Consider the following 26,132-nt stretch of genomic DNA (forward strand, 5'->3'; position numbering starts at 1 on the left):
GACAATGCTATTGGACAAGAGCATGGACTGTTTTGACATTAGTGACTCTTTCAATTCAGGAAGACCTATGGCGTTTGATAAAGATCATTTAAATGCATTAATCCACAGTGATCCACATCATTGTACTCAAGACCTGGCACATGTGATGAACTGTGATCATTCCGCCATTATGTGACATTTGCATGCAAAGGGGAAGATCCAAAAATTGAGTGTATGGGTACTGCATGCTCTAAGCCAAAATCACAAAAATCAGGGGGCGGCCTTATGTTCAATTGGTTTGTGAACAACACCAACCGTACCTATCCTCTATTGTTACTAGTGATGAGAAATGGTGTCTTTATGCTAACATATGGAAAAGAAAGGAATGGTTGAGTCCAAACAAAGCATCAATCCCCACACAAAGACCTGCGCGCATCCACATGTTAGACATCTGGAGGAACGACAACGGTGTGGTGTACTACAAATTGCTTCCACGAGGTGTAACAATCACTGGGGACATTTATGTCAACAAATGAGATGTCTTGCAGAAGCAATTCACGAACAATGACCAGGAAGACTGCGTGAAGTGATACTACTCCAGGATAATGCCTGACCGCATTCTGCTAGTCTGACAAAAAAACAGTATACAGGAGTTGGGTTGGGGAGTTGTTCCGCATCCACCTTAATCACCTGATCTTGCGCTCTCAGATTTTCATCATTTCTGCTCTCTATCGAACAACCTTCAAGGAACTTTCTTTTCCAGGTGAAAATGCGCACTGAACTTGGTTCGATGAGTTCTTCACCTCAAAATCACTTGATTTGTACAGTTGTGGAATTGAAAAATTGTCCCAGCATTGCAAGACTGTTGTAAATAGTGAAGGAGAATATATCATTGATGACTAAAATCTCTGTTATGTGTATTTGTTGTGTTTATTAAACTTATGGAATCTTTTTGCACCAACCTGATATATATCAGATTTCACTTCTATACTTATGTGAGAATGTTACTTGCTTGTAAACATATTGTCTGCCTGCCGCTCTCTCATTAGCTGAGTATAACTAGCAGCTGACCCCCGCCCCCTCCCCCCTTTCATTAACATCGTACCTCATGGTGAATGTTGACAACATTGTTACAGGAAACACGTAAGTACGCCACTGGCCCCTATCTGGACTTTTACTGCTTCTTGTAGAAATGTATAACATTGGTGTGTATTTGTCCAATTTTAAAGTCAGTTCAAATGGATTCAGGTAAACTGCAGTTTAAACATGGTAGATGTTCATAAAAAGACAAAGTACTCAGTATAGATTCCCATGGTTGCCAACACAACGTAATTTGCTGTCCACTCAGCACACCTCTCCCGGCACTCATCCTAGTTCTCAGCCAAGCTGGTATCACTGTTAACTGACCTCCCTCAAACCCTTCTGCAGTGCTGTGTTTCAGCAGCTGTAAAACATGAATTGCAATAACTTCTAGGGTGCAGGCCATAGGTAACACCACCAACTGATAAATAAATAAAAGGTCGCAATCACTATTCAGTAAAATTCTCAAACTTCTGCTCGTCCTGTGATCTAGTGATGTCTGTTGGCACTGTTTCCACTAGGGTCTTGCTGCTTTAATTGATTCTCACACTAGCAATTACAGTCAATTTAATATGGTTTAGTTTGGTTTTTAGATATTTAATTCTGGATTAAATTTCTTTCTTGGTTCATCTGAATGTCACCATCTTGTGTAAAGATGATTAAAATGTGGTAACATTTTTTGCTATGTCCTCCTGTTTCACAAAATTTTCAAATTTTAAGCAGAACAATAACTTGTTGCTGTGGCTACTTGGTGGTTTCCTATATACTCTTTGCACTACTAGTGCCATGTGATTCAAATGTCACAGTCAATACTATATCGAGCACTTTGGTATATCAGGAAATCTCAAACCTGTTAAGAGTACGAGTACCGCTTCCCCTACCTACACTTCAGAATTCTTCAAATGAATCTGTACCCCGCCTTAATAACCCAAGTTTTGTCTGTAAATATAAGATGACCCCAATATCAATCTGTTAAACAAAATAAAAGTGTTGGCCTCAGCAGCAATAATTTAATATGCAAATACAAGACAACCTCATAGTTTTCGAATGATGAATTTGAGAAAAAGCTTCGTCTTTGTAGCCGAGTAAATATGGTAATGCCATGGCAATCAGCTCTGCCCTGTAGGAGTTATTATTTGCAATTTACATCTTATACACTTGAGAGAGTAATTCATTGACTGAGTAAAGTAGCTATGTACCTAGTATTAGTTGTGCTTGAACAGTGGAGTGCAGGTGAGATACAACAGTGTTCAACATTTGTTGATGTATGAGAGGAAGTAGATCAACTTTTTCTATTTATTCTTCACTTAGGCTATTTCATTTGTCAACTTAGTGTCATATTGCACTTCATAACTGCAGAGAAATATGAATGATGTATAGGGCCACAAAACTAAGGGAAAAAGGCAAACTGGCATACACCACAGTATAAAAAAAATAACATGTTATTAACCAAGTGCAGATTATTTTTAGTTATTATTGTACTTTAGTGTTAGACCAATAATCTCCAGCCCATGTATTTTTGCTCTGATGAAATAGTATACTCACTGACAGTAATAACTTGGACATTCTATGAGCTGGATTCTTTATAAGATGGTCCAAACATTGCTGAAAAATTTGTTTTTGCATTTACTTCTGGTATCATTTAGTAAAAAATGGCACACCCACCTTACAGGAATCATTCTTACAGTAAATTCTTCATATACCATATTCTTTCTTCTGTTATCCTATGTTGTCTGTTTTTTCGTATACCTTCAGTCAAGAGAAGTACTGTACGCCCATTTCTTGACTGTCGCAAAACTTCACCAAATATGGATGTGTTTCTTTTGGCATTCAAAACAAAGAATTTCACAGTTGCTTTTAAATACCACAACACTTGTCATGAACACATGCAGAAGGTGGGCAACACACAACTTGGCACTCGGTAAAAATAAAAAGCTGACAGATGGAACAGGCCAGCAAACAACTGAACCCCCAATGATGACCTAATTTTATTTATACTTTCTGCAACGTTTCTGACAGTTTAAAACTGTGTGTGCTGGTGCCTGACGATGCAATGTGACCCTCATGGCTATTGTTGTATTACTTAAGTATCATTCTGCAAGAGACCAGTTATCAGTCTTAAAATTGGGTCTCATGCAAATGGAAGCTGTAAGGGCAAGGTAGAGGTAGGCACAGTAGCTATGTGGATGAACAGCATACCGAGACATCTCAAGTTTATAGCAGTGCCCACTAGTTACAAACATTACTCTGCCTGAACTGCTTTTTTATACATTTTTTCTGACTTTCTATTTCACAAGCCATTGTTTGTTATAATACCAAACAAATTGTCTCTGGAATTAAAATTTCTCTTTACAACTGAGTGCCTTTCGATAATAGTGAGAAACTTCAATGAAGCATGAACAGTATTAGCCAGGAATGATTTTCCCACAAGGTAATTGCAAAAAGGAATCGAGAGAACCAAGTTAAGTGAATATATTAGAATAGAATTTATAATATTTAGTGGTGGTATTAGACTTCACTAACTTTATTTCAGGCTTTTAACCAATTGATGTACTTAACAATAACTACATCAATTTCTTTAGACTTCTTGAAAGAGTGTAATATATAAAACTTGAATTTATTTAATACCAGTCATTTTCATGTCACAAAATGATAAAATTTTAAAAGAAGAGTTCTATTTGTGTAAGTACCCAATTCATGAAAAGTATTAATCACAAACATGTTATTAACAATATAATTCAGGATAATTTCAGGTAAGGTTCTCACAGCTCTTTAGTAACATATTAAATTATAATATACTCTATGTATCTAAATTTAACAATACAGCACACTGAAAACTATGAACTCAATATTTACGTTGGTATGTTGTCACTATAAAAGTAGAAATATTTAACAATGTACACTAATTCAGCGTATATCTATGTACATTTGAAGTTTCTTTATTGTGAACAATAGAGGCACACTGGCACTCACTTAAAACACAATTTCATAACATTCTTACACTGATTTTGATAGATCTGATTACGTCAATAAGAGTAAACATAGCTATGTTCGAATCATGTAAATAAAATTCAGTTAAACAAGAACATAAATTACGGCATAAGTATTTTTTCTTTTCCCTAGAAATGGATATCACATGCTTGTACCTGACTGCTAGCTAAAATCTAATGTTGCATTTCAGCCGCATTCAGTAATGTCACATACTCTACAGTTACAACTCTCTGGCATATCCTGTACTACACAATTAATAATTAACCCATTTCTCACTGTGGAAGTACTCTATACTAATTATTACAGCAAAGAATTTTAAATTCATTTAGTAGCTCTTGATATCCATTTGAATCCAGTTAGTAGTGCTCTAAATCCCAGTTTCAAATTATTTTTTCATTGTCAGAAAATAATTTTAATTTCAATCTGTGTTGATGATAAGAGAGACAAATAACAATAGATCCGAGTGCTAGAAACAGATTTTGAGCAGGTGTACAAATATGCACCTGCTGTACTCTTTCGTCAACTGTAATGACCCAGAAGCCCATTTACTTTCATCTCATCACAGATTTTTAGTTTCTCTCAGTCCTCCTCATCAGTCTGTCATCGGTGACGTGCTTTCTTTGCAACTGGTTTCTTGGCAGATGTGTTCCCAGAACTGGCAGCATTGACAGAACTTGTGCTGCTCACTGTAGTTCCTCCAACTGCTGGAGTTTTGTTAGGAGCTGGACGATTCTCTTTGCTGGCAGCTGAACTATCCTTTGCTGGTGTACTTGGACGATCCCTCTCTCCTGAAGGAGTTGATCGGCCATTGACTGCAGCTACCGATGTACTCGTAGGTGTCACAGGTGATGCACTTGCAGTTACGGCGGGAGAAGGCACACTCACTACTGAAGGGGCACTGGTTGCAACAGTAGCCTTCCCGGATTCTTTTCCTGCTACATTGTCCTCACTACCACTGTTTCCTGTCTGAGATTCTGTTTCACTGTTGCGATCTGAAAAAAAGAAAAAAACCTTTATAGCTTCTTGACAATAATGAATTTCTTGTATATTTACATTATACAGCACTTTCCTTCAAGAAAAACAGCAGTAACAGAAACAGAAAAATTCAAAAACAGCAGTAACAGAAACAGAAAAATTCATACATAACTAATTAAAACAAAATGTAAGTTATATTCTGATGCATGTGCACAATTTTAATGATGAGTGTAGTTACGATTTTTGAACATTCACTCAAAGAATGGTGATATACTGTCATTCACACTGTAAAACATGTGACATTTCACGTTTTCAAGTGAAGTTGTTGCCAGATCACTTTGTTTAAATCCCACAATATTTTCTTAAAGTAGCAGCCATAAATTTTTAAATTGTTGTTGCTGGAGACAGTCTGAAAATGTTGGGTAGTTGTCTCAATAATAAATGAACTGGCAGCAGAGTTATCAACCCTATATGTAAATGAGGAATGCATTAGAAAGTCATTAGATCAAATTACAACACTTGTGAAAGCAACCTAGTTAGTCTCTAATTGTAGTTGAATGTCTATTATAGACAGGATTTTTTTTGAGGTTTTAGGCTTTCAACTGCATAGTACCTCATCAGCCTCCCAGTCAATTCTCAGGTTATGGCTCTCTAATACCTACAAAATGGCCAAAAAATCAAATGGGTTAAAAAGAAAAAAAAAATCATGCCCTGGCACTACCCCAATATTTCATACTAGTGCCTATATTTTTGTGGAATTCATTTTTCACTCTTTTAAATACACGAAGTAATATTTTTAAACAAGCAGTTAGAAAAAAACTTGTTTGTGAAGGACTTTCTTTGACTTGCACTGGCATGTAACATCTCGATTGTTGGGAGAGAGAAACGTGTCACAAGAAATTACTGGTATTTTAAAAGGCATGTTCTTTTTAAAAATGTTTGAAGAAGACTGAAAAAAACACGAAGTAATATTTTTAAACAAGCAGTTAGAAAAAAACTTGTTTGTGAAGGACTTTCTTTGACCTGCACTGGCATGTAACATCTCGATTGTTGGGAGAGAGAAACGTGTCACAAGGAATTACTGGTATTTTAAAAGGCATGTTCTTTTTAAAAATGTTTGAAGAAGACTGAAAAAAATTCCATGGAATGTAAGGTCATCCACTTAAAATGCTTGATGATCATATTAGTCAAGCAAAGGTTTTTTTTATGCTTATCAGAGATTAATTGGCAGAAAAACAGCACAGAAATGCAACAACACTGCAATAAAAAAGCTGCAAATGTCTTATACTGTGGTGAAGTACATTATAAGACAGAAAGAAACAACACATCACAAAGGAATTATTCGACTGGAAGAGATCATTAGATGTGACGTACATGTACTGACGAATTGACAACAGTTTCAGAAAAACTGTACGACTTATTCAAGAGAAAGATGTTCAAAAACAAGTCAATAATGTGCTGACCCAACTCTAGCTCTTATGCAAGCAATTATATTGATTGATAGAGTTGTTGGATGTCCTCCTGAGGGATAATGTGCCAAATCGTCAAAATTCCCAAGTCGGTTGCAGGGATCTGCCCATAAAGCTCCAAACATTCTTATTTGGGGAGAAATCTAGTGACACTGCTGGTGAAGGCAAGGTTTGGCAGGCATGAAGACAAGCAGTAGAAACTCTTGCAGTATGCAGGTGGACATTATTTTGCTGAAATGAAAGCCTAGGATGGGTTGCTTGAAGAGCAACAAAACAGGATATAGTTTATCGTCGACATACCACTGTGCTGTAAGTGTACTATGGATGAAACCAAAGGGGTCCTGCTATGAAAAGAAATGGCACCTCCAACCTTCACCCTTGGTTCTCGGCCCGTGTGGCAGGTGACAATCAAGCTGGTATCCCACTGCTGTCCGGGGCTCCTCTTGACATCTCTTCAGCCTGGAATCTCATTGACTTCAGTAGAATTGTCTTCAGTGGTGATCCCTGTTTAGGACTGAGCCCCAGTGAACCATGAAGACGTGTGGAGATGCCTTGGACAGTGATGGGATTTCAACCTCACTCTTGCCCGCCATACGGCAACAACAGAAGTGACGGTCTGGGGAGCAATTTCATTTCATGACAGAACCCTTTTGGTTGTCATCCACAGAACCCTTACAGTGCCGCGGTGTATTGACGATATTCTATGCTCTGTTTTGTCAACCTTCATGGCAAGTGATCCTGCACTTATATTTCAGCAAGATAATGCCTACATACACAGTGAGAGTTTCTACTGCTTGTCTTTATGCTTCTCAAACCCTACCTTTGCCCAGCTAGGTCACCAGCAATCTTTCCAAATGAGAACAATTGGAGCATTATGGGCAAGGTCCTCCAACCACCTTGGGAGTTTGATGATCTAACACGTCAACTGGACAGAACTTGGCACGATATCCCACAGGAGGACATCCAACAATGCCATCAATCAATGCCCAGCCAAATACCGCTTGTATAAGTGCTGCAGGTGGACCAACACATTACTGGCTTGTTTCTGAACCTCTTTCCCTTGAATAAATCATTCTATTTTTCTGATATCGTAATCATTTGTTTGTCCGTAAACGTACATCACAACTACTGATTTCTGTACCATGCTTTGTGGTGCATCTTTTTTAAGTGCATAATGAAAGACAGGTGACCAATGATCAAATAACAATTGTCTTGCAATGTCTTTTAATTTTCATTAAAATACATGTTACTTGACACTGAAATAACTATCTGACATATGGACAAGACTTATCACAAACGGTATTTTTGAATGTTGTGGCACTGGAACCATGGATTTATACCTGGGCAAAAATCCATATGAAATTGATGAAAGAATCAGAGAGAAGTAGTCTCAACTGCAGACAGTGCAGTTGTAGCACCTTTGTGATGACAACAACTTTTTCTCCAAATCTGAGTTCATAAGGAAAACAAAAGGCAACCTACAGAACAGATAACAATAATCTATCTCAGGAGAAATGAAGGTTAACTGTATAGACAGACAAGCTACCCATTAACATAAAGCTGCTGCAAGCACAAACACAATATCAGGGTGTACATTCCTGGATATTTCTCGGACTTTCCAGTTAAAAATGCGCTTTTCTCTGGGTGAAAATATGCTGTACCCAGGAGTGAAAGTACATTTTTTTCCATGTTAAGTGACAATACACTTTCCCTTGGAGCTGTAAAAATGTATCAATCCTTTGAATGGTAAAGGTTTTATACACTAGCACTCCCAGCAAAAAAGCAACATATTTTGAAAAGATTCTTTAATACACAGCAACATGTACACTGTATATTTTAGTGTTACGAAATTATAAATAGAAAGCTGCATCAAACCAGTCGCAGGACTGAAGACCACAACAACAACAACAACAACAACAACAACAACAACAAATAGAAAGTCACCAAATACCGCACAGTATTTTTCGAACACAGAACACCAAAGTATAAGAAGCGCGATGCCTATGCTACAACACGGAAACAGAGACAATAATAGTCCTCCAAGTGGCCTGGCAGTGAACTCTGAATTTGAGAAAATATGGTATGATAATATATATTCTTGTTTTGCAATATAAGACTACTAGATGATATCTTTCATAAAAAAAAAGAGAGAAATTAACTCGCCTTTCACACAGAATACAGGCCATCAAAAATTTTTGTTTTTCTGAGTGTGTTGTCAGGCAGGATCCTAAAAGCACAGCTCAAATTGCAGCAGCTGAATATTTCTAACAAACACGATTGTAAATTTCACTGCTGTGCACCGAACATTTCATGGCTTATCTGGCTGAACACGTTCTGTTGAGCACTTCGATTTTTCCATAGAAAAGCCAATTATGTGTGTAATTGCTCAAGAACTGGCCTGACAATTTTTTGTTTTAAGGATAATTATACTTTTTGCCATCATTATTGCATAATTTGTCATCTATGAAAGAACTAAAACAAATATCAAAAACGAATCTTGAAGCTGCCTCTTTTTTAGCATGTGCTACCCTTTCAGATATATCAAACAAAAATGTGCCAGTAAAATTTTAAATAATGGCATAAATGGCTGATCCTCAAAGTGTAAAGTTTTGAATGAGAGTCAAACACTTCATGATTTAAGAAATTCATCGCACAATCTCACGTCGAACATAATTCATCTTGTGTAAAAGGGAATCTACTTTGAAAGTAATGCTGCTCAAAAAAACATTTGCAATATGTTCCTGTGACCAGTTATAAATATAAAGACTTATGACATCATGCTCATCGAAAGGAATTTTTTTATTTTGAACTGTTGCATAGTCTCTGTCCAAGAGCCTTTTGATATTGACATATGCTTGTTTGAGCACTGTGTTTTGTTGTTGTATATAGCACTTTTTTCTTTCCAACTCAAGTTTTATTTTGGTGTTATTTTCTCATTTATATTTTATTTCTGCAGTATTATTACGCATTAGTGTGTAAGTATATTTCTTTGTTAGATTATCAGTTCATACCAGCAATATTACAGAAATTTAACTTAAAACTAAAAAATTGAAAAATTCCAGGAATCTTAAAAATTTCCAGGTATTTCCTGGATTTCCCAGTTGACCCGGGGCATATATGGTATTACTGTGACATGCTAATTGTCAGTTATAAGTCCTTTAAGTAAACATACTTTTCAATTGTTGTGCTTGATTTTTTTTTTCATTGCTATTAATAATGTTGTAATTTGGAATCTCTCTGACATGATTGTTCTTTCCATCGGTATTTAATTTTTGGCCATGTCCTTTTCAAAGGAACCATTCTGACATTTGGTTGAAGTGATTTAAGGAAACTAAGGAAAATATTGGATGAGAATTTGAGTCACCACCCTCCCTAATGAAAGTCCAGTCTTTCATCACTGCATCACACTGGTTGGTATTATGAAAAGTAGATTTGCAATTCAGTAAAACTGAGTAGTGATGAAAATGCTGGAACTCAACAGCCTATGATATGAGAAATGCACTAGAAAACAAACTTATGTAATTTACTATTACAGCTTTTACCTAAAAATTGTTGTGTGTCAAAATGGCAATGTGAGATACACAAAAACTCATATTATGGGCAAAAGAAGGGGGCAGGGCAAGTGCTATACTTCATCCATCATGGGGATTGAGAACATCAAAGATTTTTGCCCTGGTCCTGGGAATTCTAAGACCCTACAAACATCACTACATTTGTTCCTCAGACTTGTCCAGGCATGCAAAAAAATATGCGAGCAGTTAACATCAGTTTTATTAAAACATTACTACAACTTACTTTTTACGTTTGCATGCAGTAATGTTCATCAACATGGTTTTGATGGATGATCAATGCAATGCATGTTTAGATATAAAAAGATATTTTTATGTGATACAATTCCAATTTAACAAGTTTCAGATTTTTACTTTACTTTTACTGTGAAACCTTGCTTCTTGCCAAATTTCATGAGTCTAGGTCAGCAGGAAGCACCCTTTATGTTTTGGTGAGTGAGTTTGCAAGTATCAAAATATGTGACTTTAATGACTGTGTCTTTTGATTGCACTGATACAAAAGCTTACAATTTTTACACCACCAAGGCATCATAAACCTTAGTACATGACTATATGTGAACTCGATTTGGCAAACTGTTCCAGAGAAAAAGGGTTTTTAACAGTCACACATGACAGACAGACAGACAGACAGATATACAGACAATGAAGCTATCCTATAAGGATTCCATTTATACAGATTGAAGCCTGAACACTGGAAAACACAGAAAAAAAACACTTTAAGGAGATGGGTACTACAATTGCAAAACAAGCAAATTATCTATTAAAATTCCAATTAATTTTCACCTGACTGAGCTACAGCAATAGCAAGATCATGTTTTATTTACATTTTTTAAAACTGAGATTTAATGGAAAAAATCCTTTCATTGACTTTAGCACTGTTCCTGTGGTTTTCTCTTACAATTTCTCATGTACTCATTATTACTCTAGTAAGCTTCACAGGTGGCATTTTCACATGGTAAATGATACACCTCACTTTATTTATTCACCAAGAGCACACCTTAGGACCCTTACTATAAAAAAATGTGTGCAGGTAAGGAGCTGGAAAGAAGATTCCTGTCTTGGCAGTGTGCTATCACTTTCACTATTCAAATTTGCCTTACAGGCTGACTTTAATTTATAACTGACCATTGCAACACTGTGATATAAGTTCTGTTAAGGCTGGGAAGTATGGAGTGTCATCACTGGCAAGCTGAAGTTAAGAGTTAGTCATTAAGGCATACTTGGATAGTGTAATTGGCAAGGTACTGCCTAATCTGGCAAACATTTTCAATTTGTAGAAGTATATATTCCATTTTCAATTTGCAGAAGTATATATTCCACTAAAGAGTAAAAATACATTAACTCAAGACATATCTTGGTCACAAACTTACCTTTATCTTGTCCTTGATCAACTAGCCCACTGACAGCCTGTAAAGATAAGAAGAGAGATGTCACACATTGATTTAATCTTTAAATAATTACTAAATAGAAACAGAATAAACATTCAAAACACCCATAAGGAGACATCAAACTGCAATCTCCTGGGACCTCAATCTGTGCCAGTATTAGGTCAGGAGGGTACAGTGTGAATCCCTTATTTGCCTTATTAAGGATAGATTGTTTCACTCTCATGATGACCATTTCAAGAAATAATGTTACAGAGCACTACATTTTTCAAATGTGAAAGAGAAAGATATGTGCAACACCAAAGAGTTATATTCTAAACTGAACTAAGGTTGGTCAGTCAGCAGTCAGTCTTCACTGATGAAGCACCAGGAGACTATCAAGTCTGTCTGTTTTCAAAGTTTAATTCTTAAATTCTTTGCTATTTTTCGTGCAGTTGCATAACCACAGCTCAGTCAACTGCCAGCCTCCATTAGTGAAGGGCCAGGGGATCAACAAGTCACGTATTTAGTTTTTTCTGTTAGTTTCCACAGTTTAATTTTTAATATTGTAAGATGGGTGGGGTGTGTGCTTGCTGTGTGTAGACACTGGAGGATCTGGCTGCAGTTTGTGAACAGCTGAAGATGCTTATAGCCACAGTCAACTAGCTGCAGGCTGCTGCCAGCCATCTACAGGCTGTTGCCTCACAGTGTGACAGCAGTGAATAAACTGGCACAACACGTGGAACTTGTCACGTATCACTGGTTTTGCCCATGGATTCTGATGTTGGAGCGTCTTCCAGCGGTACCTGTTGCACGGGTGGGGGTGTCCGCACACAATGCAGGGTGAGTGGCAGGTTGTTTACAGTTGCGTCCCTCGAGGTGGAGAGTCAATATGGAGGCTCGACATCTGGCCTTGCCCATTCACTCTGCGAGTGGACATCTGGTCATTCCTTCAGCAGGGTCCAAGCAGACACATGAGGGGAGGGGTTTGCTAGTTGTCAGGAGCTCCTTTGTTTTAGCCACTTTACGGAGCTCGTTAGGGAAACGGTGTCCAGAGCTTGAAACAATTCCAATGTGCACTCAGCCCATCGTCTGAGATGTGCACAAAGCTCTGCCTGTAGCTATTGAGGGTGCAATTAACCTGTAAGTTGTTGCTCATGTCAGCACCAATGATGCATTTCTCTTAGGTTTTCAGGCCATCTTCAGTTCCTGCAGGCAGCTTGAAGAATAGGTGAAGACTGCTGGCCTCATTTGCGGGGTGCAAGCAGAGCTCACACTCTGCAGTACTGTACCCAGAATTGATCAGGGTCCTACGGTTTGCAGCCAAGTGGCGGAGGCTCTGTTGATTTGGTAATTGTCATGGCTGCAGATTTATGGGCCAGTATTATGGGGTGGAGAGTAGTAAGACTCCCATTAATGGGTCAGGGTGACTACAAAAGAAGCAGTTACTTGGGTAGCACAGTACTTGTGTAGTATTTAGGTTAGGTGATAGTTTGAGGTCCTCTGATGAATGTTTACCAGCCAATACACACAGAGAAAAATCAGATCATGTACAAAGTTGAGATATTATGTTCAACAGAAAACTGTCAAAGTATTCATAACAAATTTCCTGAACTTACTGCCCTCCAGGAAAGTAGTTGCACTCAAATTATTCTTGGAAGAACTGGCAGAAACCCATAGCAGAAAGGTCTGAAATATTTAGTGAGGCATGGAATGTATAGTGTAAAGACAGATTACACACCAGGTCGAAACTGAGTCTGACTGTGAAGTTATTTGGACACAAGAAGCAGGCCTACATGAACTTAATTATTAGATTTTTTTACTGGTAACCTGATTCCACGGTAATAGCTGTAGAATCATTCAAGGGAAGCACTTGGCAGTGCGGAAAATTAGTATTAGTATTATTTGGTGGTGACTTTAATGTACTGAGCACAAACTGGGATGTCTATGGAGTCACTGCAGGTAGTACAGACAGAGACAGTCTTGTGAAGTACTTTTGAACACATCTTCTGAAAATGCCTTGCACAACTAGTTAGGCAATCAACACACAATGAAAATATTTTAGAACTTGTAGCTAACAACAAGTCTGACCTTATCAACAGTGTCAGTACAGAGACGGGGACTAAGGATCATGAGGCCATCATGGTAATGATCGTTGCTGAAGTTAATAAACAAATCAAGAATGTTAGGAGAGTTTTTAGTGTAAAAAAAAAAAAAAACAGATCGGCAATTGTTAGCAATGAATGGGCACCATTTAGTTCCAATATGACTGACATAGAGGAATTACGGATAAAGTTTAAACTGGTTTTAAATGGCGCTCTGGACATGTATGTCACACTAGATGAATGATGGTTTCATAATCCAATTTGAAGAATGTTGAGGGAAAAGAGATTGCTGCACTCTCATTTAAAACAAAAATGTGCAAATCTCGACATGCAAAAGTTAGTAGAATTTCGTGCATCCAACGCGCGAAGTATACAACAATTTCCACAGTCATATCTTAGCAAAAGATCTTGCTGAGAAAAGTTTGGTCATTTGTAAAATCACTAAGTGGGTATAAGACTTGTAGTCAGTCACTCATTGATGTCTGAGGTGGCAATAGGAAACAGCAAAAGCAAAATCGGAATTTTATATTTCACATTTAACGAATCTTTCACGCAAGCAGAGCATACAAACATCCATCATTTGACTGCTGCACAGACGCCCAAATACAGGACATAGAAAGAGACATCCCTGGCATAGAGAAGCAACTGAAAGACTTGAAAACAAGTAAGTCACCAGGTGTGGATGAAATTCCAATTCGGTTTTACAAAGAGTACTCTGCAGCAATGGGCTCCTTACTTAGCTTGCATTCATTGTGAATCTTTTACCCAGTGCGAAGTCCCAAGTGACTGGAAAAAGCACAGGTGACTCTTCTATATAAGAAAGGTAAAAGCAAGGGCCACATAACTAAAGACAAAAGTCCTTAAAACGGGTATGCTTGAACACATACTGAGTTCGAATATAATACATTTCCTTGAGACAGAAAAGCTTCTGTCCGCAAATCAGCATGAATTTAGAAAGTATCACTTGTGCAATGTCAGCCTGATCTTTTCCCATACAATATCCTACAAGCCATCGCTGGAAAGCAACAGGCAGTTTTCATATTCCTAGATTTCCAAAAAATGATTGACACGGTGGTCCACTGCAGAATGCTGATGAAGGTCCAAGTTTATGGATTAGATTCCCAGATATGTGAGTGGCTCAAAGACTTTTTTTAAGTGATAGACCCTAGTACATTGTCCTCTGTGTGTGATAGGACTACTCTTACTCTCGATATACATAAATGATCTGACAGACTGGGTGGACAACAGTTAAGGGCTGTTTCTGATGCTGTTGTGGTTAAGGGGTGGTGTCACTGTTAAGTGATGGTAGGAGCAGACAAGGCGACTTACACCCAATTTCCAGTAGTGTAATGAATGGCAGCTTGCTCTAAATGTAGAAAAATGTTCTGTGGATGTGAAGGAAAAACAATCCTGTGATGTTCAAATACAGTATTAATAATATGCTGCTTGTTTGACACAGTCACATAAAATAAATATCTAGGTGTAATACTGAAAAGTGACAAGAAACGGAATGAGCATGTCAGATTGGTAGTACAAAAGGCAAATGCTCGATTTCATTTTATTGGGAGAATTTTGGGAAAGTGCAGTTTATCTATAAAGGAAATGGCTTACAGAATGGTAGTGTGGCCCATTCTTGAGTACTGCTAGAGTGTTTGGGATCCCCGTCAGGTTGATTAAAATGAAGACTCCGAAGCAATTAGGAGGTGCGCTGCTAGATGTGTTACCAGTATGTTTGATCAGCACACAAGTATTACGGAGATGCTTTGTGAATTCAAACTGAAATCCCTGGAGGGAAGATGATGATCTTTTTGTGAGGCATTATTGTGGAAATTTAGAGAACCGGCATTTGAGCCCAAAAAAAATTTAGAACATTTTTTGTTTCATGATCGTCATCATCATCATGTAAAAAATTGTTCTCACTTTCTATGTTGGTTGGCTGGTTGTGCAGTAATAAAATACAGAAATAAAACTTTTTCACAATAATGGAAATTCCAGGATGGGGAAAAAAGAGGAAAGGCAAGCACTCGCCTGCAGATTCATGGTTGGTGACACACACACACACACACACACACACACACACACACACACTTAAAATATCTGAAACTGTTACCAGCTTTTGCACTTCACTTTTAATTCCAGTGCAAGTACAAACATTCTCTATCATTTGGGAAGACAGTAGCTGAGACTGATTAGTCGCATTCCAATTCTGCTGCCAGGCCACAGTGGCAAATTGTAGTTGAAATTTATGCCCCAGATGAGCTTGATTGTGACACACCATTACTTCAATGCACTTAAAATATATGTACATACATTTATGGTGCTTTTGTAGTAATTGCCTTGTAAATAGGGCTATAGATAGAGAGATGCTGAATAAAACATATTTGACTGTCAAAAGAGCAATGTGTGATGTCTTCAATGATTACCATAGCAGAATATTGTCAAATGATATTTCACAAAACCCAAAGAAATTCTGGTCGTACGTAAAGGCTGTTAGTAGCACCAATGTTAGTGTCCAACCCTAGCAAATGAGACAGGAACTGATATCGAGGGCAGCAAAGCAAAAGCTGGAATGTTTAACTCTGTTTCAAATGTTCCTTTACAAAGGAAAACCCAGGACAACTGCTCCAATGAAAGGTGAATGAAATAAGTATTAGTGTCAGTGGTGTTAATACACAGCTGAAATCGTTAAAATTGAATAAAGCTCCAAGGCCAAATGGAATCCCTATCAGAATTTGCAGCTCAGATGTTCCCTCTTCTAGTGTAGATCCCTTGAACAAAAGATTGTGCCCAGTAGCTGGAAGAAAGAACAGATAACACCCATCTACAAGGAGGGCAGTAGAAGTGATTCACAAAACTTCCATCCAATATCCTTGAATCAGTTTGTTGTAGAATCTTAGAACATGTTCTGAGCTCTAACATAATGAGGTATTTTGAAGAGATTGACCTCTTCCATGCCAACCAGCAAGGAATCCGAAAACACTGATCATATGAAACTCAACTTGTACTGACATACTGGAAGCTTTGGATCAAAGAGTCAGGTAGATGCAATGTTTATTGTTTTCCAAAAAGCATTTGACTCAGTACCACACCTATCGTTATTGTGAAAAGTTTGGTCATATCAAGTAAAATTTGTGACTGGATTACAACTTTTTGGTAGGGAGCACATAGCATGTTATCTTGGATGGAGAGTCATCGTCAGATGTAGAACTAACTTCGGGTGTGCCCCAGGGAAGCGTGTTGGGACCTTTGCTGTCCATGTTGTATATTAATGATCTTGCAGACTATATTAATAGTAACCTCAGACTTTTTAGAAATGATGCAGCTATCTATAATAAATTATTATCTAAAGGAAGCTGCATAAATATTCAATCATATTTTGATAAGATTTCAAAGTGGTGTGAAGATTGTCAACTTGCTTTAAATGTTCAGAAATGTAAGATCGTGCACTTCACAAAAAAACATAGTAACCTGTGACTACAAAATCAATGAGTCCCTGCTGGAATCAGCCAACTCATAAAAATATCGGATGTAAGACTTTGTATGGATATGAAATAGAAATATCACATAGGTTCAGTCATGGGTAAAGCAGTTGGAAGACTTGGGAAGTGCAATCCGTCTACAAAGCAGACAGCTTACAAATCTCTTGAGTGTTCTAGAATACTGCTCAAGTGGGTAGAACCCATACCAAATAGGACTAGCAAGGGATATTGAATGTATACAGAGTAGGTAGGCACGAATGGTTACAGGTTCGACTGATCTGTGAGAGAGTGTTACAGAGATACTGAAGGAACTGAACTGGATGACTCTTGAAGATAGACGTAAACTATCTCAAGAAAGCCTATTAACAAAGTTTCTTCAAGAATCAGCTTTTAATTATGGCTCTAAGAATAATCCCCTATGTATCGCTCACATAGGGATTGTAAGGCTGCACCTTATGGTGGTTTGCAGAGTATGGATGTAGATATGTTTCATGTGAGGTCACTTGTTCCAAAAGTAGAAGCAGTGTTTAGAAATATCTCCATGAGTGGAAATGGAGGTTGGTGCCTGGAAGCTAGCGAAAGTTGGAGCTACCATCTACAGTTACCAGCCATAGCACACAAATATAACACACACAACTGTTCGGATGTAAGGACTTTCAAAAACGGCTCCTCAAAAATTATTTGTCTTTTGTAATTGAAGCTGGCTGTTAATTAAGGTAGACCACAACTGTGATTGTAAAACTGATTATTACAAGAGAAAAACTATTCATTTGCTTTTAGTGAGATTACTCATGCTCTAAGAAAATAAAATACACAAGTAATTGTTTGGTAATATCTAAAAATGTAAAGCATCCTTCTGTCTCAATGTAAGTATGGGTAGTATTTGACAAGTAAAGCAAATATTTTTCTCAGGAATATGATGTGGGTTTTTTAAAAAGTCATAGGAGACAACACCTGATGCAAGAATTGCCCCTGTGGAAGGCATTAATGTCACAATATTGAAATAGGCACAGGAAACTGGATTTCTATTAGAATGCTTAATTTAGTTAAAGGAAGTGAGGACGACTTACTTTTCATCTGATTCTTACTAGGAAAATAGTGTATCTTCCATGAAACTCGATAGGAGCACTTTGATAGCAGTTGATGAATGAAGAACTTCGGAGAAGCCACATCATATTTCGTTGTTTTCATATTATAACTTATGCAAAGTCCAAGATGGAACAACAACAATATTATGGAAAGGATAGACTGCTACTTACCGCATACAGGAAACACTGAGACACAGACAAGCACAACATGAAGACTGCTATACATTGCAGGCTTTGGCCAAAAGGCTTTCTTCTGAAGTAGAAATCACTCACTCACTTTCACTTCCTCTCTCACACTCTCTCTCTCTCTCTCTCTCTCTCTCTCTCTCTCTCTCTCACACACACACACACACACACACACACACACAAACAACCCACATCTCACATACACATGACCACTGTGTCTAGCCACTGTCGATGGATGGAGTTGTAACTTTGCCTGATGGGAGTAGCAATCTGGCGGTGAGGGTAAGGATGCGGCATAGGGTGTGGAGAGAGGGTTGAAGGATGAGGTAGGGAAAGGCATAGTGCTGCTTGTGGGAGGGGACAGGGACATGGTGAAACAGGATAGGAGCTGCTAGGTACATCTGGGAGGTTTGGAGGGGGAGGATCAGAAAAGGAGAGAAGTATAGAAAGGAAAAGGGCTTCTACGTGCATTGGTAGACTAGACTGCTGTATTGCGCTGACTGCTGTATTGTGCTGGAGTGGAAGCGGAGAAGGGGATAGGTATGTGGACAACAGGGACTAGTGAAGGTTGAGTCCAGGGGGTTATGGGAACATTGGATATATTTCAGGGAGAGTTCCCATCTGTGCTATTCAAAAAAGCTAGTGTCAGTAAGGAGGATCCAGAAGATGGCGCAAGGTGTGAAGCAGTCCTTGAAGTGAAGTGAAGAACAGTGTTTTAGGCAGCATATTAAGCAATTGGGTGGTCCAGCTGCCTCTTGGCTACAGTTTGTTGGTGGCTTTTCTTGAGAACATATAGCTTGTTAGTTGTAATGCCTATGTAGAAACCACTATAGTGGTTGCAGCTTAGTTTGTACATCACATGACTGTTTCATATATTGCCCTGCCTTTGATGTGACAGGAAATATTTATGACCGGACTGGAATAGGTGGTGGTGGTGGTGGTGGGAGGATGTATGGGACAGGTCTTGCATCTAGGTCTATTGCTGGGATACGAGGCAAGAATATTGCAAAGGTTTGGTGGGCAGTGGAATACCATTGTGGGAGGAGTGGCAAGGATAGTGGGTAGGATATTGCTCAGTTTAGGGCATGGGGAGAAGTAGTCATATCCATGGCAGAGAATGTGATTCAGTTGTTGCCAGTCCTGGATGGTACTGAGTCACGAGAGGAATGTTCCTTGGTGGTTAGTCGGTGGGCTCCTTTGCGGCCAATCAGTGGGTACATGGGAGATGTTAGGAGACTAGAGAGACCAGACATGGGAGATATGCGTATGTTCAATGTTGGGTGGGCAATTTCAGTCTGTGAAGCCCTCGGTGAGACCCTCAGCATATTTGGAAAGGAATGGCTCGTCACTGCAGATGCAACAACCATGAGTGGCTTGGCTGTGTGGAAGGGAATTATTGGTATGGAAGAGACTTATTGGTATGGGTGGGAGGCAGCTATTGAACTGGATGTATTGCTTGCAATTGGTAGGTCTGATATGGTCAGAGGTAGTGATGTAGTCATCCTTGAGGTCAAGGTCAACATCAAGGAAGGCGGCTTGCTGACCCGAGGAGAAGCATGTGAAGTGAATGGGGGAGAAGGTGTTGAGGTTCTGGAATAATGTGAATAGAATGTCCTTACTCTCTCACCTATTGTCCTGATCATGAAGATGTCATCAATATCTGGGTAGTTAAGAACTCTCTAGATGGCCCACGAGTAGGCTGGCATAGGATGGTGCCATGAACATACCCATTGCTGTATCCTGGAATTGTTTGCAGATGATACCTTCAAAGGAGAAGTAATTGTGGATGAGGATATTGTTGGTCATGGTGACCAGGAAGAAGGTTGTACATTTGGAGTCAGTCAGGCAATGGAAAAGATAATGTTCAATAACGGAATGCCACGGGCACTGGGGGTGACAGTGTAGAGGGAGGTGGCATCAAGAGTAATGAGCAGGATGCTGTGTGGTAAAGACACACAAACTGTGGAGAATTAGTGGAAGAAATGGTTAGTGTAGGATAGGTTATGAGTAATAGGCTGAAGGTGTTAGTCCATGAGAGCAGATGTTCTTTCAGTATCTGGCCACAATGGAACATCCTGGGTAGTTAGGTTTATGGACTACAGGAAGCATGTAGAAGATACGAGTGCAGGGAGTGTATGGGTCAGGGGAGGGAGAGAGAGAGGGAGAGACAGACTCAGGGAGAGCTCCTGGGATGGGCCTATAAAATTGAGGAGGGGCTAGAGATCCTGTTGGATTTCTGGAATGGGGTTACTGCAACAGGGTTTGTAGGTGGATGAATTTGACGGCTGGCAGAGTCCCTCCACCAGATAATCATTGCAGTTTAAAACCACAGCACTGGAGCCTTTGTCTGCATGTAGCATTATAATGTTGGGATCAGTTTTTAGGTGATGGATTTCTGATCTTTCTGCAGATCTAAGGTACCCTGCGAAAGCAGTCATGTGATCCATGAACCACACTGCAATAACTGTGTTGCCTTCTATGTGGGTTCATGACTATCAAGCAGTCTGTCCTCATAAATGGCCACTGACGAATTGTGGCCATGACTGCTTCACAGCCTGTGCCATCTGGATCTTCCCTAACAACACCAGCTTTTCTGAAGCCCTGCCCCCTGCTTCAACTTTTGCTAGTCCCTATTCTACACATATCTAATCCCACCCTCACTCTCACTCGGGAGCACAGCACAGCCTTCTATTTCACCGACACATCCTCTCGTCTTTTTCCCCTTATCTCCTTTTCTACTCCCCCCCCCCCCCCGACACACACACACACACACACACACACACACACACACACACACACACACCAAAACCTCATGACTGTACCTAGCACCCCATACCGTGTTCCCACCATGTCACTACATGCTCCCACAAGCAGCTCTATGTCTTCCACTACCCCACCTTGCTATCCCCCCCCCCCCCCCCCCCCAATCCCATGCCACCTCCTTACCCCAACACCAGATTGCTGCTCCATCATACGCAGTTACGACCCAGTCAAGCCACAGCAGCCAAAGACAGTGGTTGTGCGTGTGTGTGTGTGTGTGTGTTTTCTAGTTCACAAGAAGGCCTTTGACAAAAGGCTAAAATGAATAGCAGTCTTCATGACTAGTGTGTTATGACAGTATTCCACTTCAAGGCAAAGGCATGTAAAGATTTGTCACAAACACATTAAGTGTTGATACAGTTTGTTACAGTTAAATACACATCAGTGGTAAAAGCCCTTGGGAGAGCCTATGGTGAAAGACACTGTTGTTGAAAGCAGAATGTGTTCACCATAGTGTAGTGGTCAGAGACACGGAGTTATAGAACTGCTATGTTCAAATACTTTTTTTATACATCTTTGTGACTTTAAAAGATTCTGGGACTTTATTATTAATGTCATACAATTCTGCAATATTTAATGTTATTTACATATAAGAGGACTGTCGGCTCAGTGCTGAAATTCTTTGATCCTGTGACTTCAGTATGTATTCATTCTGGTCACAAATATCCGGCTGTTTTTTTCCAAATATGTCATGATTTCCAAGGTGTGGTTAGGCAGAAACCAATGAGTACTGCTTAAATTGCTGCGAGTGGAATGAGCACTAGATTAGCAGTTGACAAATATGCTATATCATTTTGACATCACTTTCCAGTGAAAGTTGCTTCCCCTGTCTAAGTGAAAAAGCAATATACACTTAGGTTAAAACAATGGTATTACATTTACATCAATAATAAAAAGATATGCTGTGGTTTAATTAGGTCTATCTATGCATAAAATTAAAAGAACAGTCATATAATGAAGGCAAAAAATGTTGAGTAGCTGCATGTGTTATAGGTGCGAACTGGTTGACAGAGATTTTGAACTGACGTATTCTGTATAATTAGAACTGAGGAACCAACACATACTTAACACAGACTAACAGTGTAGCTTCAAGCAGCTCAAAAACTTTGTGATAGACAGAAACTGTGTGCCAGACTACGACTCAACCACATATCCTCCCCCTTTCGTGTGCAACACTCACTGACTGCTCAAAAATGACTCATGTCCAAATTCACAGTTCCAATTCTGCCACCATCTCTCTCATTTTAGAAACAATTAACACTGTTAGTGTTTCACTATACTGTGATGGGGGTTTATTTACTTTTGCTATTTCATTTATCTTTTCCAAAAAAATTGTTGAGGGTGTTTTCTCTGATGTTCTGAAAGGTACTAGATGGAGTTAACCCAGGTAAAGAACACTGATAGGGTGTTCCCCACGGTGCCCAGCATTGGTGAAAGAAGTAAATTTGCCAAACAATGGAAACTCCATGTAGGAATACCAACAATGTAGGAAAACACATATAGCTACTTACTATAAAGAAGACACTTTAAGTTGCAGACAGACACAATTAAAAGTCTTTTAATTATGCCTGTCTTTTCCTACATTGTAGAAGTAAATTAGTGTCCCATTAAAAAACAAAATCTTGCTTATTTTTAAGCCCATTCGTCAGATGGTATGAAACTAGTATTGTGTGATCTTCAGTCTGAGGATATTTACTAAAAATGGCAACAAAACATGAAGAATAATCAAGTGATTCCAGTAGTTACGAAGTATGGCAGGTGAGCTGCACTGAGACCTATGACACCACTCTCAGAAAATATAATTTAAGAGAAAATCACACTATATTAATCTCAGGTCGCCTTATTGATGAGATACATGAAAGTTACACTTTACACATAATTCTGATTGTAATAAAAATAATTTTTTCTGTTGATATGGAATGTAATTTGAAACATTTGATAAGCACTGTTTATTTGAATTGAACCCAGATTCTATGGGGTTATATTTTAGGGTAATCATCTTGGAAAAGGTTTCCAACAGTAGCATGCAGTAAGAAATATGTGAAGCTGTAATGATAATGTTGTTGACAATTGTTAAGGAGTCAGATATATTAAGCAAGCATCAGTAAATATACATCTTCTCATGAAGATTTCCTGTAAATAAACTATTTCAGTCCAGAAAGAATAGTGATGCCCATATTTATAATACTAGAAGAGAGAATGATCTTTATTAATTTTCATCAAAATTTAGTTTGTTCAGAAAGGGGTGAACAATTCAACTCCAAAAATCAAAATTGAAGTATATATTAATAAAAAAATTTAAAAAAAATATAAAAATCTGCTTAGCAACTCCCTCTATTACACTTTAAAAATTTAGGCTTTGTAACACAAAAAATATGTACATGTTTCTATTATTTTACTATTATTTTTTAGTAATATCAACTCAAATGCAGTCAGATTTAAAAAGAAGTGGACTTCTTAATACATCATTGTATATTGTGCAAGTTAGTCATAGAATACGTACCTAACTAACCAACAATATATTACAGAAACAAAACTGAAAATATGTTCCTAACGCCATATAAAAGTCATCTTGAAACTCTCACCCCCTTCATCTTTTGTCTACTCTGGTCCTCACTACAGTTCAGGGTCTCTCATTGTGAGGTATGAGTGACCCATCCTTCCTTTTGAACCTTCCTCAACATATCTCTCTCACCCCTGATGAAGGGACTATAAGTTCAAAAAGCTAGGTAGTGTATTGCTTTTACTTTTATATGTGTGTATCAGCAGTACGACACATTTTGCCTTCTGAAGACAAGTAATGGCAGCGGGTTATGCCTCATAATTTATTAATTTTCCCAATAAAGTTCTACTCTGGTACAGTTCCACTGAAAGTATTGATATTAGAAGAAAATAAAGAACAGAATCTTCAAGAATCTTTACATTCGTTTCAGTCCCAAAGTTGGCAACTGTCTTGAAATCTTCGAAGACTTTGAAATCCTTTACTATGGTCCCATTGTTATGAATGAATCATACTGTTATAATAGCATATAGGTACATTTTTAAAAATTAAATAGCTACTTACAGCCATTGAGGTAATGGAAGACTTGGAAAAGAGACGTTCAGCTTCTTTAAACTTTCTGTTACGTTTATCTGCTTTGCTGTTGGTATTTTTGTTACTAGCAAGGTAACGATCCCAACCTCGGATAATATTTCCATAAAGCTGAGTGTCCTCTAAGTAACTACCTTCAAAAGCATATATCTGCCTCTCCAAATTCGCCAAAGTTTCCTGTCAACAAAGAAACACATTTTCTCCAATCCATAATCAGAATATGCCTCTTACAAAAACTAATCTAGCCTAATGGAAAAGAACAAATCAGAAAAATACACGAAGTTCATGATGATATGACTTTGTAAGCATGGTTAGGGGGCTTTTACTATCTGTTCCAAATATTCTGAGATGGTGTGATTACAAAGTTAAATAGCTCCCTTTCTAAAACCATAAAAATGAAACAAAGATCTGCACTTAAAACACAGGATGGAAGTAATGTCTTCTTAACTAAACTGCAGCTTCAAAACACACACACACACACACACACACACACACACACACACACACACACACACAAAGTGTAATAGAGTTGCTAGTTATTGATGTAAAGCTACCCACCCATTTTGATTCCTGCTGACCATCCTCGAATTTTTAGGAGTTGGGAAAGTCTTGAAAGTGGAATGGGTCACTTTAACTTTACAAGGCCACTTGAGAAGTGTCTTAATGAAATTAGCAGCAAAGCTGACACACAGACTGAGTGAAGTGACACTGAATCGAAAGGACTGCTGCCAGCTGGGAGATATATGATATTTTTTAACTGGTGCCTCCAAGTCCACATTTCCTCTTATTGTTTTAGCTCTTTACATCGTGCGAGAGGATCATAACTGTACTCAACAAGCTCAGGCGTGAAATGCAACACGAGCTGGCATCAGGTTTCGGTAAATAAACTTTCGCTGTCTGAAGATTTGGTCTTTTACTGCAGTTTAAAGTAAACTGCAAGCTTAAAGGCTCTAATTATAAGAGGTGACCCAAAAGTTTCTACTTGAGGGCATAGCTGCGGTGTATATGCAATGCAGTGCAACTCCAGTACAGGTATATAAGCACCAATATGTAGGCAAGGGATTAGTGACTCATTCGTGTCTTTCTGATGTCCGTGTGGTAAATACCGTAATGTGAACTATCTCAATGTTATTACCAAAAGCACCCAAGCAAGACCAGTGTGCTGGTTCCCCCCCCCCCCCCCCCCCCTCCTGCCAAAGGACAATCACCAGTAGACATACATCTGAGAATGAAGAATGTGTATGGGGGCAGCAAGTCTGTTGAAAACCACTGTTGTGGAATGGCACACTAATTTCCGTGCTGTTTCATGATAATGCCCACCCTCATACTGGTAATGCCACAACACAGAAGTTATACCAGTGCAAGTGGGAGTCATTCAAGCAGCCATCATATATTCCTAATATCTCCTCATGTGATTATCACACCTTTGATCCCTTAAAAAAGGGTCTGAATGATCAAAGATTCCTCTCAGATGAGCATGTGCGGCAAACATTTATGGACTATTCCATGCAGCAGGACACAATGTTTTAACAAACAAGTGTCTTAAACCTGGAGCACCGGAACACTGCTGGGATGATTGCCTCAAGGCTCACAGCGATTTTGTCTGATTACTATTCTGATTCTGGACCATACAGCTTTCAAATGGAAACTTTTTGATCTCCTCTTATATTTTATTTTTTTGTGAAGCAAAATTAGTTATGAGAGTTACATCCAGTGTCAAGTTATTTACAAGTTAGAAATCTGCTGGCCTTAGCCAGGCAGATCACAGGTAGTAGAAGAGAGATTCAGTCAAATATTATCTCATACATAGAAGTTCTTTCCTCTTGCCCTTCCCTCTTCTCTTACATTTTCACCCCCAAATACAGCTATTTATCCTAAATGGGATGCTACAGCACGAAATTCTAAGGGTATCTGTACACATATCATTCTTAAGCTG

At 38.6% G+C, this 26,132-nt stretch overlaps 1 protein-coding gene across 2 annotated transcripts in view; it reads right to left on the bottom strand.

Annotated features, from left to right (window-relative positions):
• Nucleotides 1–3,567: 3,567 nt before the first annotated feature.
• Nucleotides 3,568–26,132, bottom strand: part of LOC124544711 (chromatin modification-related protein MEAF6) — a 56,901-nt gene continuing 34,336 nt past the window's right edge. For both annotated transcript variants that reach the window (XM_047123356.1, XM_047123355.1), the window contains exons 2-4: nt 24,170–24,373; nt 11,434–11,470; nt 3,568–5,042 (exon numbers count right to left, since the gene is read on the bottom strand). In XM_047123356.1, coding sequence (XP_046979312.1) covers nt 4,651–5,042; nt 11,434–11,470; nt 24,170–24,175 — 435 coding nt within the window. In that variant the 5' untranslated portion in view covers nt 24,176–24,373 and the 3' untranslated portion in view covers nt 3,568–4,650. The remainder of the gene's footprint in view (nt 5,043–11,433; nt 11,471–24,169; nt 24,374–26,132) is intronic.

Source organism: Schistocerca americana, chromosome 8, assembly GCF_021461395.2.
Source record: "Schistocerca americana isolate TAMUIC-IGC-003095 chromosome 8, iqSchAmer2.1, whole genome shotgun sequence".
In the NCBI taxonomy this organism is placed as follows: domain Eukaryota; kingdom Metazoa; phylum Arthropoda; class Insecta; order Orthoptera; family Acrididae; genus Schistocerca; species Schistocerca americana.